Source organism: Musca domestica, unplaced genomic scaffold (assembly GCF_030504385.1).
Source record: "Musca domestica strain aabys unplaced genomic scaffold, Musca_domestica.polishedcontigs.V.1.1 73, whole genome shotgun sequence".
NCBI classification, from domain to species: domain Eukaryota; kingdom Metazoa; phylum Arthropoda; class Insecta; order Diptera; family Muscidae; genus Musca; species Musca domestica.
Window position 1 is genome coordinate 3,394,459 of NW_026712390.1, and position 17,521 is coordinate 3,411,979.

Here is a 17,521-nt window from a genome sequence, read left to right on the forward strand (position 1 = left end):
TTCAAACTTCCATCAAACTTCTTTCGTGGGCATCGAACTTCAATATTGCTTATGTGAGTTTCATACTACCATCAAACTATCCGGGATAGTATCAAACTTCCTCCCAACTCCTTTGATGAACATCAAAACTGCCACCAAAGTACTCTAATGGTTATCAAACTTCCTTCGAACTACGTTGATGAGATTTGAACATCTATCAAACAATTTGTTTGCATTCCAAATTTCCACCAACAACTTTTGTGGGCATCAAACATGTATCAAACTACTTTTATGGACTTCAAACTCCCATCCATCAACTGTTATAGGTATCATACTTCCTTGAGGGGTTTCAAACTTCAATCAAACAATTTGGATGGGGTTCAAACTTCCATCAAACGTCTTTATGGGGTTTCAAACTACTTCGATGGGGTTCAAACTACCATAAAACTATTTTATGGACTTCAAACTCTTATCCATCTACTGTTATAGGTATCATATTTCTTTTAAGGGTTTCAAACTCCAATGAAACCATTTGGATGGGGTTCAAACTTCCATCAAACTTCTTTTTGGGGTTTCAAACTAATTCGATGGGGTTCAAACTACCATCGAACTACTTTAAGAGGCTTGAAACTGCTTTTAGGGGTTTCAAATTTCCATCAAACTACTTTCGTGAGCAGCAAACTTCCATCAAACTACTTTTAGGTGTTTCAAACTTTCATCAAACTACTTTTAGGTGTTTCAAACTTCCATCATACTACTCTTATGGGTTTCAAACTTCCGCCAAACTACTTTAATGGCTTTCAAACTTCCATCAAACTACTTTTATGGGTTTAAAACTTCCATCAGACTTTTGTAATGAACAGCGAACTAACTTCGAACTACCCTGATGGGTTAAAACTTCCATCAAACTGCTTTTAGTGGTTCCAAATTCCATCAAACTACTTTAAGGGGTTTCAAATGTTCACCAACCTACTTTCATGGGTTTCAAACTTCCATCAGACTACTTTTAGCTGTTTCAAACTTCCAAAAATCTACTTTGGTTTGTATCACACTTCTATCAAACTTTTCTACTGTGTTTCGCACCTTTATCAAATTAATTCAAGGGGTTTCAAACTCCCATCAAACTATTTTTATGGGTTTCAAACTTCCATCAAACTTCTGTAAAGAGCATCAAACTTCCTTCGAACTACCCTGATGGGTTTCAAACTTTCATCAAACTGTTTTTGGGGGTTCAAACATCCATCAAACTACTTTAAGGGGTTTCAAACTTCCATCAAACTAATTTTAGGGGTTTCAAACTTCCATCAAACTTCTGTATCAAACTTCCGTCGAACTACTCTGATGGGTTTCAAACTTCCATCAAACTGTTTTTAGGGGTTCAAACTTCTATCAAACGACTTTAAGGGGTTTCAAACTTTCACCAACCTACTTTCATGGGTTTCAAACTTCCATCAAACTACTTTTATGGGCTTAAAACTTCCATCAAACATCTGTAATGAGCATCAAACTTCCTTCGAAATACCCTGATGGTTTTCAAACTTCCATCAAACTGGTTTTGGGGGTTCAAACTTCCATCAAACTACTTTAAGGGGTTTCAAACTTCCATCAAACTACTTTAGAGGGGTTTCAAACTTCCACCAAACTTCTTTTGTGTGTTTCAAACTTCTATCAAACTACTTTTAGCTGTTTCAAACTTCCATCAAACTACTTTAAGGGGTTTCAAACTTCCACCAAACTACTTTAAGGGGTTTCAAACTTCCATCAAACTACTTTAGAGGGGTTTCAAACTTCCACCAACAACTTCGATGGAGTTCAAACTTCCATCAAACTAACTCAAGGGGTTTCAAACTACTTAAGATTGTATCACACATTCATCAAACTTCTCAAATGAGTATCAAACCTCCCTCAAACAATTTGTGTTGGCTTCAAACTTCTTTTAGGGGTTTCAAACTCCCATCAAACTACTTTTAGGAGTTTTAAACTTCCATAAAACTTCCTTCGAACTACTCTGATGGGTTTCAAACTTCCATCAAACTACTTTAAGAAGTTTCAAACTTCCATCAAACTACTTTAAGGAGTTTCAAAGTTCCACCAAACAACTTTTATGGGTTTCAAACTTCTATCAAACTACTTTTAGCTGCTTCAAACTTCCATCAAACTACTTTAACGACTTTAAAAGGGTTCAAACCTCCATCGAACAATTTGTATGAGTTTCAAACTTCCATCATACTATTCTAATGGGTTTCAAACTTCTGCCAAATTACCGTTTCTAATATCAGACTTGCATCAAACTCCTTTGATGAGTGTCACACTTCTTCAATGGCTAACAAAATTCCTTCAAACTATTTTTACTATCTAAAAGTAAGTAAAAATGTTATTTGCAGAATTTGCCTTTCAATGTCAGACTTCCGATCTCCTTCTCTTCCTCTCTAAAATGCCAACAATTCCGAAAATGTTGCCTTAGCCAACGGCGCGTGTAAACTTGGCAATCACAACAATGTTTTTGATTCTCCTCCTCCTTCTTCTCTAGGTCTATCCTTTGGTATTCTTTCCTTGTTGCCTGATATTTTGTTGTGTTGACATGGAATTGTTGGCACAAATAAGTGAGGCTAAGCACCACGAATGTCGCCAGGCATCATCTGTCGCTTTTGCAACACTTTAACTGGTTTCCGCCAAGGAAAAAGGAACTCCAATTTAAAAATAAAGGAACGATGAGTATCAAGACCTTGTAGCAAGTGGCAGGGAATAATGAGACCTTTAGTTCTGATTGGAGTTTCGCCAAAGTCAGGGGATGAGAAAGGCCCAGCATTTATGCGTGTCTGCCGTGTTGGCTTTTGCAATTATTGTGTTCTCAACCAACTGCAGTGGCAATTGTCGTCTGTCAAACCTAGAATTGCGGATGCTCTCCTTCTCTCTCTCTCTTCCTCTCATCCCGCTTGCGAAGGAAGTGCATGTGCCCATCTCTGATTTTTATCATTTAACAATTGTAAAAATTTTAATTAAATTAAAGATTTTTAGCATTTCATTCTTTTGTCGTGGCATTCTTGGATGTTGGATGTTGCAGTTGGATCGCTGCCTCGGCTAGTTTTCCATTCATGCACTGGGGGGGCAAGATAATGAGCCAGTTGTGCAGTTCAACGACCATGGCCATGCTGTGAGTCTTCTTAACTCGTAACGAAAATCTGTCTTTTGTCTGTGTCTCGCTTTTTTTTTTGTTTGCAAACAAGTTAAGCAAAGACTAGATCTCGTGATGAGATTGCTGGCTGGTAGTGGTTTCAGGACAAAAGGAAACAAAAAGCCCAAGTCATGATACTCCAGTTGTTCATGAATATTTTGTTTTGTTTTTTCTACAGAGAACTGATTTAGATTTTTTTCTTTCGGTTCCTCCGCTGCTTTTGGAAAATGAGTTTCATTTTATTCCTTAACATCTTTTCCAATTTTCTTAATTAGTTGCCGTATAATTTTCCCCAGCTCTGCTCATCTTGCTTATCTCCCCCCTTGCCCTGTGGCTTAGCCTTGATTAGAGAACTTGTCTGGCAATCAAATACCATTGGCCTTATAATGCCTGGCAATGGTCAATTTCTGTCTTCCAACTCTCATACCTTGACCATATTGGGAGTCTCAGGTCTTTATCCCCCTCCTGCTTCTTTCTGCTCATTACTGAAATCCCCTGGCAGATAGAGTCAAGCCAACCACCACCTCCTTGGTTTTTGTCAAGTCATTCTAATATCATCTCTACAACGGATTTTATTTTCATTGTTTTTCTTCGGATTCATTATCTGGCCGTCCATCAAGTCTTGTTGAAAGAGTTTTCCTTTTTCATTGTAGCAGAACAATAAAGAAGATCATTGTCATCATGGCCACAAAAAGTTGTTAGGAAAACAGCCTGCATGACTTGACAAAACTGAACTCTTTTTTTTCTTTTCTCTAATGTTCGCAATCAAACAGTTAGATAAAGCTTTGCGTTAGCCATCAGTGGGTCAAATTATGATTATGAAGGTAGTCTTCTGCGAAGTGGGTTGCAACTTTGTAATGGATATAATTAAGATCTTTAATAGAAAAAAAGAAGGCGGGGAAAATGCTTCTAAACGGCCATTATATGAAGCGCTTCTAATGTATTATCAGCAATTGTGAGAAGGCTGGGAATTCGAACCTCAATCACGTAAAATGTTGGCTTTACATTGCCAAAGATTCCAGAGAGTTTTATTTCCAAATTGCGGGTTAACAAATGTCCCTACATTGAACAGTTAAGGTATCGGATAGAGCTTCAACATATATAACCTTGGAAGCTAAAGACTTTGAGGAAGTCTGAATTGCAAGACTTTGAAGCTCCACTTTCTCCCTTCCCCAGCCACTCATTCGTACTTCGCCAAAAGCCAATTTTTTTCTTGCCAGGCTTCAAAGCTATCTCATTCGAGAATCAAACGCTTTTCAACTTATTACCCAACCTCACACCAACTACCAACAAACTTTTGGTAAATGCCTCTAAGACTCCTCACTTCTAATTTAGACTATTTTTGGCACCTTTCACAATCAACTCATACTCCAATGATGAGAGGAATTCCTCCAAGATATTCTATGTAAAATTATTTCCTAATCTTTCCCTTGGTCTTCATTGTCAACTATCAGTTTACCTTCAACTTCTACTTTCCTCCACCAGACGAGTGCCAAACTACTGCCGAATGTTCAATTTCTTTGAAGTGGCTTAGGCCACCGTTAGAAATGTATCAAAATAATTTAAACATCTGGCAGATGTGTCGAACAACTTTGGTAAACATTAAACCACCTTCAAACTAGTTTGATAGACATCAAACTATTTTCAAAGTGTCTTAATAGGCATCAAACTACCTTCAACTTACTTTGGGATACATCAAACCACCTTCAAACTAAATTAGACAGGCATCAAACTATCTTCAAACTGCCTTAATAGACATCAAACAACCTTCAAACATCTCTGACATGCCTCAAACTGCCTTCAAACAACCCTTTCAAGCATCAAACCTCTTGGTATAGATGAAACCACATTCAAACTAGTTTGACAGGGACCAAACTACCTTCCAACTATTTTACTAGGTATCAAACTACGTTGAAATTATTTTGGGATTAATCAAACCACCTTCAAACTACGATTGACAGGCATTTAAGTACCTTCTAACTATTCTTTCATATTTCAATCCACTTTCAAACTACTTTGGTATTCATGAAACCACCTTCAAACTAGTTTGACAGCGTTCAAACTGTCTTAATAGGCATCAAACTATCTTCAAATTTCTTTGCGGTACATCAAACCACCTTCAAACCACCCTCAAACTACATAAAACTACCGTCAAACTGCCTTTATTGGTATCAAACTATATTCATACATCTCTGACATGCATCAAACTACCTTGAAACAACCCTTTCAATCATCAAACCTCTTGGTTATGAGTAAAACTACCTACAAGCTTTTTCTGTCAAGCATGAAATCATTTTAAAATTACTTTGGTATACATGAAATCACCATCAAACTAGTTTGACAGGCATTAAACTACCTTCAAACTGCCTTAATTGGTATTAAACTACATTGAAATATTTCTGACAAAACTACCTTGAAACAACCCTTTCAAGCATCAAACTTCTTGGTTATGAGTCAAGCTACCTTTAAACTTTTTAGTCAATCATTAAAACACTTTCGAACTTCTTTGTTGTACATGAAACCATCTTCACAATCATCAGATTACCTTGAAACTACTTTGATAGGTGTCAAATTACTTACACAATCATAAAACCACTTTCAACCTTCAAAGCTCTTTCACAATCATCAGACTGCTTTGATGGGTGTCAAACTACCTTCAAGCTAGTTTCATTATCATCAAATTACCTTCAAACTGCTTTGATGGGTGTCAAACTAGTTTCACAATCTCCACACTACCATCAAACTGCTTTGATAGGTGTTAAAGTACCTTCAAACTATTTTCAAAATCATCAAACCACCTTCAAACTTCTTTCACAATCATCAAACTATTTTGATAGGTATCAAACTACCTTCAAACTATTTTCACAATCATCAAAGTACTTCGATATGTGTCAAACTACCTTCAAACTTCTTTAACAATCACCAAACTATCTTTGAATTGCTTTGATAGGTTTCAAACTATGTTCAAACTACTCTCATAATCATCAAACCACTATCAAACTACCTTTACAATCATCGAACTACCTTCCAACTGCTTTGATACGTGTCAAACTACCTTCAGACTACTTTAACATTCTTCGACCTACCTTCAAACTACTTTCACAACCATCAAGGCATCTTCAAACTATTTCACAATCATCCAAATGATTTTATAGGTGTCAATCTACCTTTAAACTACTTTCACAATAATCAAATTGCTCTGAGAGGTGTCAAACTACTTTCAAAATCATCAAACCACCTTCAAACTTCTTTCACAATCATCAAATTACCCCCAAACTGCTTTGATGGGTGTCAAACTACCTTCAAACTAGTTTCCGAATCATCAAATTACCTTCAAACTACTTTGATAGGTGTCAAACTTACTTTGAACTGCTTGCCCTGTGTTAAATTACCTTTGAACTTCTTTAGGACGGTTAAACTACTTTTTCAAAATACTTTGGCATGAACTCAACTAACTTCAAACAACTTCGGTTGCCTCGGACTCCCGACAATTGCCTTCAAACTTCTTTAGCGGCTTTAGACTGCTTTCAAACTATTTAGCATATATCAAATTGTCTTCAACTCATATTGATAAGCCTCAAACTACATGGCTACGTATCGAACTTCCTTCAAACTATTGGAAACACTTGAAATCAATCTAACTTCATTCGAACAACTTGCTTCATCAAACTTCCTTTCAACTACTCTCTAATGTATCGGACTGCCTTCAAACAACTTTGCAATGTTTCAGACTGCCTTGTTAATAAACTTTATGTTATTCAGACATCTTTAGCAGGCATCAGTCTACCTTCTTACTACCTTAGAATATTTCAAACTGCCTTTAAACTGAATAGACATACCTCGAACTATATGTCAACGTATCAAACTTTCTTCAAACTACTTGGGTGTATATATTGCTATCTTTCAACTAAATTAAAATCAGTTTGTTGGGAATAGACCCAACCCCATAGACGATGATATCGATATGGACCTTATCGATCTCGATAATTAAAACTATCGATGAGGTTACATCGTCAAGGAGTTTTGGTTGGCACTCTTCTTCTTGAAGTTTAGAAAAGTGGATCGCCAGATCAAGATTGTGAATTTTTTATAAATAAAAAGTTGACCGACAGAGTCATTTTAACTTTGAAATAATAATTATTAAAGTGCTTTTTCTTTTGTGCAGACAACAAACGTAAGTATCGCCAGAATACTTTTGTGTTTGTTTGTAGTTCGCTAAACAATATTGTTGTTCGTCTTTGTGCAACAATAAATTCCGGCTCAAAATCTACTCAGTAGAATTTGAACCACAACAAGTCCATACGACGGTATTGGAACTTGTACATGGTCCTTCGAGTCCAAAAAATAAAGAATCGGCTTATTTGCCAAAAATATTTTCCAAAAAAAGCACTAATTTTAATTTAAAATTAATTTGAAAGTAGTAAGAAGTGTTGTTGTGTTTTCATCTGTGTTCGAATGTGGCGGCTTTTGTGTTGTTTGTCGTAGACACACATACATTCAACAAATCAACACTGCCATTTCCAAAAGAAATCGTTTGTGTGAAGTTAGAAAAAAAGAGATATTTGTTTGTATTCATTGTTTATTAACACTGTCGAAAACACATACACTAACACCATTATAAAACACCACAATCACTTTCATTTTCTCCATCATTTTTTTGGCATTTATTTCATTTTGTTTTGTGTTACATTTGTCGCATTCGTCATTTGTGCCATTTGTAATAAACAATCTTTTGACATATGTTTATTGTGCCAGATCGATCCGTCTGTTGTGCTTACCATATCGACTATCGATCAGCTGCTGGGTCAGAAAAGTTGTGCAATTACTCGCTAACGTAACGCAAGTTTCTGACGTAACGTATAAAACTTTGCATAAATTATTGAATCAATAAAATATAATAATACACATAAATAATTTTGAATAAAAATAAATAATAAGATAATAAAAGTTAAAATAATAATAATAATAATTAAATAAACAAATCATAAAATCAAAAAAAATCATTTTTTCAATAAGTTTAAAAACAAATTAAACTTTGCTGAGAAAAATAATATTATACGGCAAATCAAAAACATTTACGGAAATAATTTCATTTTATTTATTAAAAATAAATAAAGTGATAATTATAATTTGTTTGTATAATAAATAATAATAATAAAAAAAATAATAATAAAAAAAAAAAGTAAATAAAATATAATAAATAACAATAAATAAACCTCATATAAATATACATAAAAAATAAATAGAAAAACAAATGGATTCAACAATTTGTGCTAAATTTGAATACGAAACCGACAGCCTTATGAATATGTGCATTCAATTGGAGAATACTCCCGAGGAACTATTTTCGGATTCTTTAATAGAAACCAAACTAGAATCCATTGATGAAGATTGGCACAATGCACGCAGTGCATTTGAATGTGTATATTTAGCAGAAATAGAGGAAGAAGAAGAAAAGGCTTATAAATTAGAAGCCAGAAAAATATTTGAGTCCCTCAGGGACAAATATCAAACTACAAAAGCTAAATTATTAGAGATTTTGAAGAAAAGAAAACAAAATCAAAATAATACCGCTAGAGGCGATGTTACAAATCCGTCACTGTTTCACAGCTCAGCTGTGTATCCTCCGGGTACAACCTTTGACATGTCGGAAATTTGTATTAAAGTGCCACCTTGTGACACTCAAGACTTCTACGGAAGTTATGAACAGTGGCCAACTTTTAGAGACATGTTTACAGCCATATATGGAAATCATCCCAGACTCACACCTGCGCAAAAACTCTATCATTTGCGTAACAAAACAAAGGGTGAGGCTGGTAGAATTGTTGATCGGTACCCGTTATCTGATCAGAATTTTTCGTTGGCATGGGAAGCATTATCAGTGCGATACGAAAATGTGAGGGTACTGGTAGATAATCAATTAAAGATTTTATTCAATCTTTCGGCAGCAAAGACTGAATCTAGCAGAGATATAAAAAGAATTCAATCAACAGTTAGCGACTGTCTAGCTATATTAAAAGCACATAAGGTGCAAGTAGATCAATGGGATCCTATTTTGATATATTTGTGTTCAACTAAGCTTCCGGTTGAAACTCTGACTCTTTGGGAACAATCGCTCGAATCACATTCAGAGCTACCCAAATGGTCACAAATGGACGATTTTCTAAAAAACAGACATAGAGTCCTAGAGAGAATAGACAGTCTAAGAAATATAGCAGCTTCAACTGCCTTTAATGATGAATTTCAAGCGCATCAAAATGCGCAATCGACACAATCGAATAGATGTATCATGTGTAATAGAAATCATATTTTAAAGAATTGTTCAAGATTTAATAGTATGAGTGTAAATCAGAGAATTGAATTTGCAAGAGAAAAAAGATTGTGTAACAATTGTCTTATTTATGGACACATTTCTCAGGAATGCGTTAGTGTGCATAGGTGTATGTTTTGCAAAAAGAAACACCACACTAAACTGCATTTACCAAATAACGTTCAAGAGAGATCTACACAGCCAAGATTGGTAGCAAGAGAAAGTCAAAACACTTATCGTTCTGAAAATGGACGCCAAACAAATGCTCTAGTTACCACAGAGAATATTGTAGAAGAAATGCCATGTTCGTCCAATTCTGTAGCTCAACTTCTAATGTGGAAACACATGTGTCAGTAAGTCATGATGACGTTATGCTGCCTACAGCTCTAGTAAAAGTAAAATATTCTGGGGAAATATTTACGGTTAGAGCTCTCATTGACTCAGCTTCGAAACGAACATTCGTTACTCAAAAAATAATTAAACGAATTGGCATATTAACTGAAAAAGCTAGTTTCAAGATTAGTGGACTGAGTGGAACAGTCGTGGCTAATTCAAATAAAAAATGTGTTCTGACGTTGTGTTCAGAAATAAATGAAACTGAATTTGAAGCAGAAGCATTAGTTGTGCAAAATTTGACAAGTTTATTGCCGACGCAGACTATTAAAATTTCAGATTTGGGAAGTATTAAGGATTTGAAGTTAGCAGATCCAGGATTTATGATTTCTGCTCAAATTGATATGCTTATAGGTAGCGATGTTATCCCATATATAATCCTAGAGGGAGTTAGAAAGAACATATTGGGCAATATGATAGCTCAAAATTCGATATACGGTTGGTATATCTATGGGCCAATATCAGCCAATGAAATTTGTTTAGCGTCTATAGAAATAAAAAATAATTCTGAAGATGACGTTAGTCAATTATTGAGAAAGTTTTGGGAACAAGAAGAAATAAGTGAAGTGCCCATTTCCACGAAATCAGACGAATATTGCGAGAAATTTTACACCAACACGACATACCGTCGATCAGATGGAAGATTCGTTGTAAAATTACCTTTCAAAGAAGAATTTCCTCAAAAAATGTACCTAGATTCGTCCAGATTCAAAGCAAAGAAACAATATGAACATATGGAAGTAAAGTTAAGCAAGAATGTAGACCTTGAGGAGTCATATAATGAAGTATTAAATGAATATTTGTCATTGGGTCATATGAAACCCACAGAATCAAGAGAAATATGTACTGGTGGGAAATATTTTTCATATTATTTACCGCATCATGCAGTCTTTCGCCCAGAAAGTTCTAGTACTAAAGTGAGAGTGGTGTTTAATGGATCGAGTAAGACAAAAAGCTCTTATTCTTTAAACGATATTTTACATACAGGGCCAATATTACAAAATGATTTAGTGTCTGTAATTTTGAATTGGCGCCTGTATAAGTATGTGTTTAACGGTGACATTGAGAAAATGTACCGACAGATATGTGTTCATGATTCTGATCGGCAATACCAGAGAATTTTATTTAGAAAAGAAGGTCAGAGTGATATTAAAGATTATGAATTGTGTACTATTACCTTTGGTATAAACTGTGCACCTTATTTGGCGATTCGCACATTGTTGCAATTGGCGGAAGAGTCAAAAGATAAATACCCAATTGCATCGAAAATAATTAAAAATGAGATATATGTTGATGATGTATTGACTGGAGGTCATACTCTTGCCTCAGCTTTGGAGGCGGAAAAACAATTAATTTGTGTTTTGAATTCGGCTGGATTTCCGTTAAAGAAGATAACGGCAAATCATCCGACCCTTCTTTCTAATGTCCGATCAGAAGATTTGTTAAATGAAGAATTTTTAAGAATTATAGATATGAGTTCAACAAAGACATTAGGTATTCGTTGGAATGCCTTAACTGACTCATTTTCTTATAATATGAAGTCACTAGAGGTGACTACCCCGATAACTAAAAGGAAAATCTTGTCAACCATTTCGAAATTATTTGACCCAGCAGGGTGGTTAACGCCTTTATTATACAGGCAAAAATTTTGTTGCAAGACCTTTGGTTAGAAGGTGTTAATTGGGATGAAAGAGTAAGTTCATCCACGTATACTAAATGGAAAACATTTTTGGATCAATTTTCATGTGTTGATTCTATTCAAATACCAAGATGGATTAATTATTGCCTAGAGGGCAATATACAATTTCATGGATTTTGTGACGCTTCTGAGAAAGCGTATTGTGCCGCAGTATACGTTCGAATGGACACAGAATCAAAGTCATCAGTAAACTTATTAATAGCGAAAAGTAAAGTTGCTCCATTAAAAAGAGTAAGCTTGCCAAGATTAGAGCTTTGTGGTGCCGTATTGCTCTCATCTTTAATGAAGTATGTTGTCTCCAAATTAGATGTGAAAAATTATTCTGTCCATATGTGGACAGATTCAACAATTGTATTGGCATGGTTGCAAAAACATCCATCCACATGGAATACTTATGTTGCAAATAGAACCGCAACTATATTCAAAAATGTCGAAAATGCAACTTGGAGACATGTTTCTTCGAAATGTAATCCTGCAGACCTTGGAACAAGAGGTTGTAATTCTGTAGAATTAAGTAAATGTTCGCTATGGTGGAATGGCCCAATGTGGTTATTAAGTCCTGGTAATAATTGGCCAGAATCTAATATGGTATCGAAAGATCCGCCAGAAAAGCGAAATATTGAAGTACATTGTGCACCAATTATAGAGAAAGATGATTATAAAGAAATGATTCAAAAATTTCTTCTTATAACAGAACATTGTGGATTATAGGATATATGTATCGTATGAAGAATAAGCGAAGAAAAAATGAATATTCAGATGGAGGAAGTGGAAAACTTCTATCTCAAGATGAGTTGAATCACGCTAAGATGGTTCTAGCCCGAATGGCGCAAAGGGTTCATTATCCCCAAGAATATAATGATTTAATTAATTCGAAAATTATATCACGAAAAAGTCCGTTACGTGCTTTGAATCCATTTTTGGATGAGAATGGGGTAATGAGAGTTAATGGACGTCTAGCTAATGCAAATGTATCTAATGACGAACGATTTCCAGTAATAATGCCAAGTTCGTCTCATTTATGTATATATTCTTGGAATTTATCCACAAAACATTAATGCATGCTGATGTAAGACTTATGATGTCCATGGTTCAACGGCAATTTTACATCCCTAGACTAAGAAGAACCGTTAAAAAAGTAGTACATAATTGTGTAATTTGTGCAAGATACAAACAGAATGTTAAATCACAGATAATGGCTGCATTGCCTTTAGAGAGAACTTCTTTTTCACTTCCCTTTACCTATGTTGGAACAGACTTTGCAGGTCCGTTTCAAATTAAAAGTGGCAATTTGAGAAATTCACCGTATCAAAAGTCGTATGTATGTATATTTGTGTGTTTTTCGACAAAAGCCATACATCTTGAAGCGTGTTCGTCACTATCCACAGAAGCGTTTCTTGCAACATTTACGCGATTCATAGGTAGAAGAGGTTTGCCTAGATGTTTAATGTCAGATAATGGAACCAATTTTGTGGGTGCCAGTCGTACTCTCTCGAGGGAATATCATGAATTTATAAAAAAATCCTCCAAAGAAATTTCAGAGAAGTATATTGTTAATGGCTTCGAGTGGAAGTTTATTCCACCTAGCGCTCCACACATGGGCGGATTATGGGAAGCAGGAGTTAAAAGTTTTAAGACACATTTCAAAAAGATAATGTCTGAAAGAAAGTTCAATTTTGAGGAATTTGCCACTGTTTTAGTGAGAATAGAGAGTGTATTAAACTCTAGGCCTTTAACACCATTGTCAGAGGATCCGGAAGATTTAGAGGCTTTAACTCCAGCACACTTTCTAAGAGGTGGACCATTATTATTCGCTCCGGAAATGCCTATTGACGATTTATCGTTAATAAATCGTTGGGAAAAAATAAAAGCCCTACATCATACCTTTGCTAAGAGATGGAAAACAGAATATATCCAGGAACTCCATAAGAGATACAAATGGCAATATCCTAAACGAAATATTCAAGAGAATGACTTGGTACTAGTAAAAGATGAACTGCTACCTCCGAATGACTGGAAAATGGGACGTGTGGTAAAAGTGCATGAAGGGCACGATCAACACGTAAGAGTAGTTGATGTAAAAACTACAGCAGGTATCATATCTCGTCCTATTGTGAAGTTATGTGTACTCCCAGTCAGTGGTTGTCAGTAGAATGTAATATATGTGTATGCGTGCCCCAATCATGGTCAAATATCTAACAGACAATGCCTTTAATGGCACCCTTTTTTCTCTTGGATATTTTTTCTTTCAAATATTTCTTGCAGTTACATAATAATGAATATGGGCCAAGGTGAAGTCTGTCAGGTTTGCTACGGTATTCATCACCTGAGGAACTGTCCCGCTTTTCAAGTGATGACGGTGGAGCAAAGAGAGAGTGTGGTATTGGCTCGCAGATACTGCAAGAACTGCCTCGGACGGAACCACGTAGCGAGATTTTGTTCCTGGCCAGGGACATGTCGTATGTGTGGTTCTCGGCACAATACGATGCTGCATCGTCCTGTAGTGGCAGGTCTAATTGACAGTGGCATAGGGTTTGCCAGGTATCACCCGTATGCCAATCAAAGAGCGCAGCAAACCCAACAGCAACAACAAATTCTTGCTCAACTGCAGACACGGCACGCGCACACTGTCACTGAAACTGCACCAAAGCAAAAAAAGCGGAAGCAGCATGAGAACAAACAACAGATTGGTGTGCAGAAAACACAAACAAACAACAAACATCGGCGAGATAAAACAATCAAAAAACAGAATAAAAAACAAAATCAACATGCCGCACAACAGCCACAGCAACAGCCCGGAGAAAGAAAAAGGGAAGAAAAACCTTTACTGCAGCAACCAGAGATGATGGACAGGTTCCTGAGCGTGCTCGAAAAAATAGCAACGGCTTTAACGGTTGCACCAGTGCAAGGGGCCCGGCATGTTGGGAATAGACCCAACCCCATAGACGATGATATCGATATGGACCTTATCGATCTCGATAATTAAAACTATCGATGAGGTTACATCGTCAAGGAGTTTGGTTGGCACTCTTCTTCTTGAAGTTTAGAAAAGTGGATCGCCAGATCAAGATTGTGAATTTTTTATAAATAAAAGTTGACCGACAGAGTCATTTTAACTTTGAAATAATAATTATTAAAGTGCTTTTTCTTTTGTGCAGACAACAAACGTAAGTATCGCCAGAATACTTTTGTGTTTGTTTGTAGTTCGCTAAACAATATTGTTGTTCGTCTTTGTGCAACAATAAATTCCGGCTCAAAATCTACTCAGTAGAATTTGAACCACAACAAGTCCATACGACGGTATTGGAACTTGTACACAGTTGACATCCCTCACACTTCCTTTCAACTACTCTCTAATACATCCAACCACCTTCAAACTACTTTGCAATGTTTAGGATTGTCTTCAAACTGGTTGATAATATGCTTAATTGTCTTCAAACTTCTTTAGCATGATTCAGACTAGCTTCAAACTTTTTTACGATGTTTCAAACTGCCTATAAAGTTAATTGTCTGTCCTCAAACTTCATGGCAAGGTATGATACTTCATTCAAACTACTTGGCTATAATTCAAACTACCTTCCAACTTAGTTTAAACCCTGTTGAAATGTATTAAACTATGTTCAAACTACTTTAAAATGCATCAAACTACCTTCTAAATACTTCCCGATGCATCGAACTACCTCCAAGCGACTCCCCGTTTCATCAAATTATTTTCCAACTACTCTCGATCGTATCAGACTGTCTTCGAGGCCTACGAGGTTGCGGACTGCTATCAAACTGCTTGCTAATATACTTAACTGCCTTCAAACTCCTTTAGCATTCTTCAAACTATCTTAAAAGCAAATTAACATTCCTCAAACCACATGGCATCAAATCAAACTTCCTTCATACTACTGCGGTATGCATCAAACTACATTCCAACTAAATCCAAAGCACTTTTGACATGCATCGAACTACTTAAAAATATATCAAACTTCTGGCAAAATTACTCCCGATACATCAAACTACCTTCCAACTATTCTCTATCGTATCCAACTACCTTCAAACTACTCTATTGTGTGTCGAACTAGTTTGTTTTATCCTTTTTTTTGACATTATAGGTGAAGGGGCTAAATAGGTAGTTTTTTTTTTTTTTTTGATAGGGACGATGTTCAAAATTTCAGATTTTCTGAATTATGTTATTTTCTATTATTTTCTTAGATTTGTTTTATTTTGAATCTGTCGTTAAAATTTTTCGTTTTTTCTTTTCAGGTAAGCTTTGGAAACAAAATTGTCTAGATTTGTAAGTATGACCATAAAATATTTGGTCCTTCGAGAAGCTAACTTATTCTGAATTCCTATTGAAATCCGTAAGTCTTCTTTGTGAAACAACCTCCTCATCTCCAACTATTCACCCCATGTACACAGCCACGAAAACTGAAAGCCACGAAAACTTTTCCCAAAAGTACCACAAAAGACAATGAGAAATATAAAGTAATTTTTCATTCTGCCACAGTTTTACTCAAAAATTCCCAGTGCAGAACTTTGTGCCATCCTGCCATTCTGTATTTCGCTGAGCGATTACAACGAACATGCGAAAAGCAACCCAATTTGTCTTCCTTTACTTGACAGACAACAATTGTTTGTCGGTCGGTCGGTCGGTCGTTCGTTCGGATGCTTGGTTGCTCTTCTCTGCCCTCCTTTGTGAAATGGCTGCAGACAATATGGAAATGGCAAATGTTAAATATCTTTTTAACACATTAATGTTGGTGTTTTACAAATGATAAATGTCAGTTGATGGGAGGGCAGTGGAGAACACTTCTGCATTGGGAGAATGCATGTGTGTGAGGTTTGAGTAATCGATTTGGCGTTTGGGGAATTGAGAATGAAGGATTTTTTCGAGGAGAAGACATCTTCTATGAGAAGACCTCTAGGCCTTCTATGAGGAGACCTCTAGGTCGTCTATGAGAAGACATGTAGGTCTTGTATGAGAAGACCTCCAGGTCTTCTAAGAGAAGACTTCCAGGTCTGCTATGAGTAGACCTCCAGGTCTTCTATGAGAAGAGACCTCCAGATCTTCTATGAAAAAAGATCTCCGGGTCTTCTATGAGAAGAGACAACCAGGTCTCTATGAGAAGACCTCCAGGTCTTCTATGAGAAGACCTCCAGGTCTTCTATGAGAAGACCTCCAGGTCTTCTATGAGAAGACCTCCAGGTCTTCTATGGGAAGACCTCCAGGTCTACTATGAGATGACCTCCAGGTTTACTATGAGAAGACCCCAAGTTCTTCTATGAGAAGACCTCCAGGTCTTTTCTGGGAGGACCTCCAGGTCTTTTATGGGAAGACCTCCAGGTCTTCTATGGGAAGACCTCCAGGTCTTCTATGGGAAGACCTCCAGGTCTTCTATGGGAAGACCTCCAGGTCTTCTATGGGAAGACCTCCAGGTCATCTATGGGAAGACCTCCAGGTCATCTATGAGAAGGCCTCCAGGTCTTCACATAGACCTCTAGGTGTTCACATATGAGAAAACCTCTAGGTCTTCTATGCAGACCTCTAGGTCTTCTATGAGAAGACCTCCATGTCTTCTATGAGAAGACCATAAGGTCTTCTATGAGAAGACCTCTAGGCCTTCTATGAGAAGAAGACCTCTAGGTCTTCTATGAGAAGACCTCCTCCAGGTCTTTTATGAGAAGACCTCTAGGTCTTCTATGAGAAGACCTCTAGGTCTTCTATGAGAAGACCTCCGGGTCTTCTATGAGAACACATCTAGGTCTTCTATGAGAAGACCCCCAGATCTTCTACGAGAAGACCTCCAGATCTTCTACGAGTAGACCTCCAGATCTTCTACGAGAAGACCTCCAGGTCTTCTGGGAGAAGACCTCCAGGTCTTCTAGGAGAAGACCTCCAGGTCTTCTATGAGAAGACCTCCAGGTCATATATGAGAAGACCTCTAGGTCTTCTATGAGAAGACCATCAGGTCTTCTA

At 36.6% G+C, this 17,521-nt stretch overlaps 2 protein-coding genes across 2 annotated transcripts in view; both read left to right on the top strand.

Moving 5' to 3' along the window:
• LOC101898558 (frizzled-like) overlaps positions 1-17,521 on the top strand; it is a 245,930-nt gene that overhangs the window by 37,019 nt on the left and 191,390 nt on the right. The gene's annotated exons all lie outside the window — the stretch shown is intronic.
• LOC131806343 (uncharacterized) lies at positions 7,076-14,566 on the top strand. The gene is made up of 2 exons (XM_059130349.1): positions 7,076-7,328; positions 13,822-14,566. The coding sequence occupies exon 2, from the start codon at positions 13,832-13,834 to the stop codon at positions 14,540-14,542; it is 711 nt and encodes a 236-aa protein (XP_058986332.1). The 5' UTR covers positions 7,076-7,328; positions 13,822-13,831; the 3' UTR covers positions 14,543-14,566.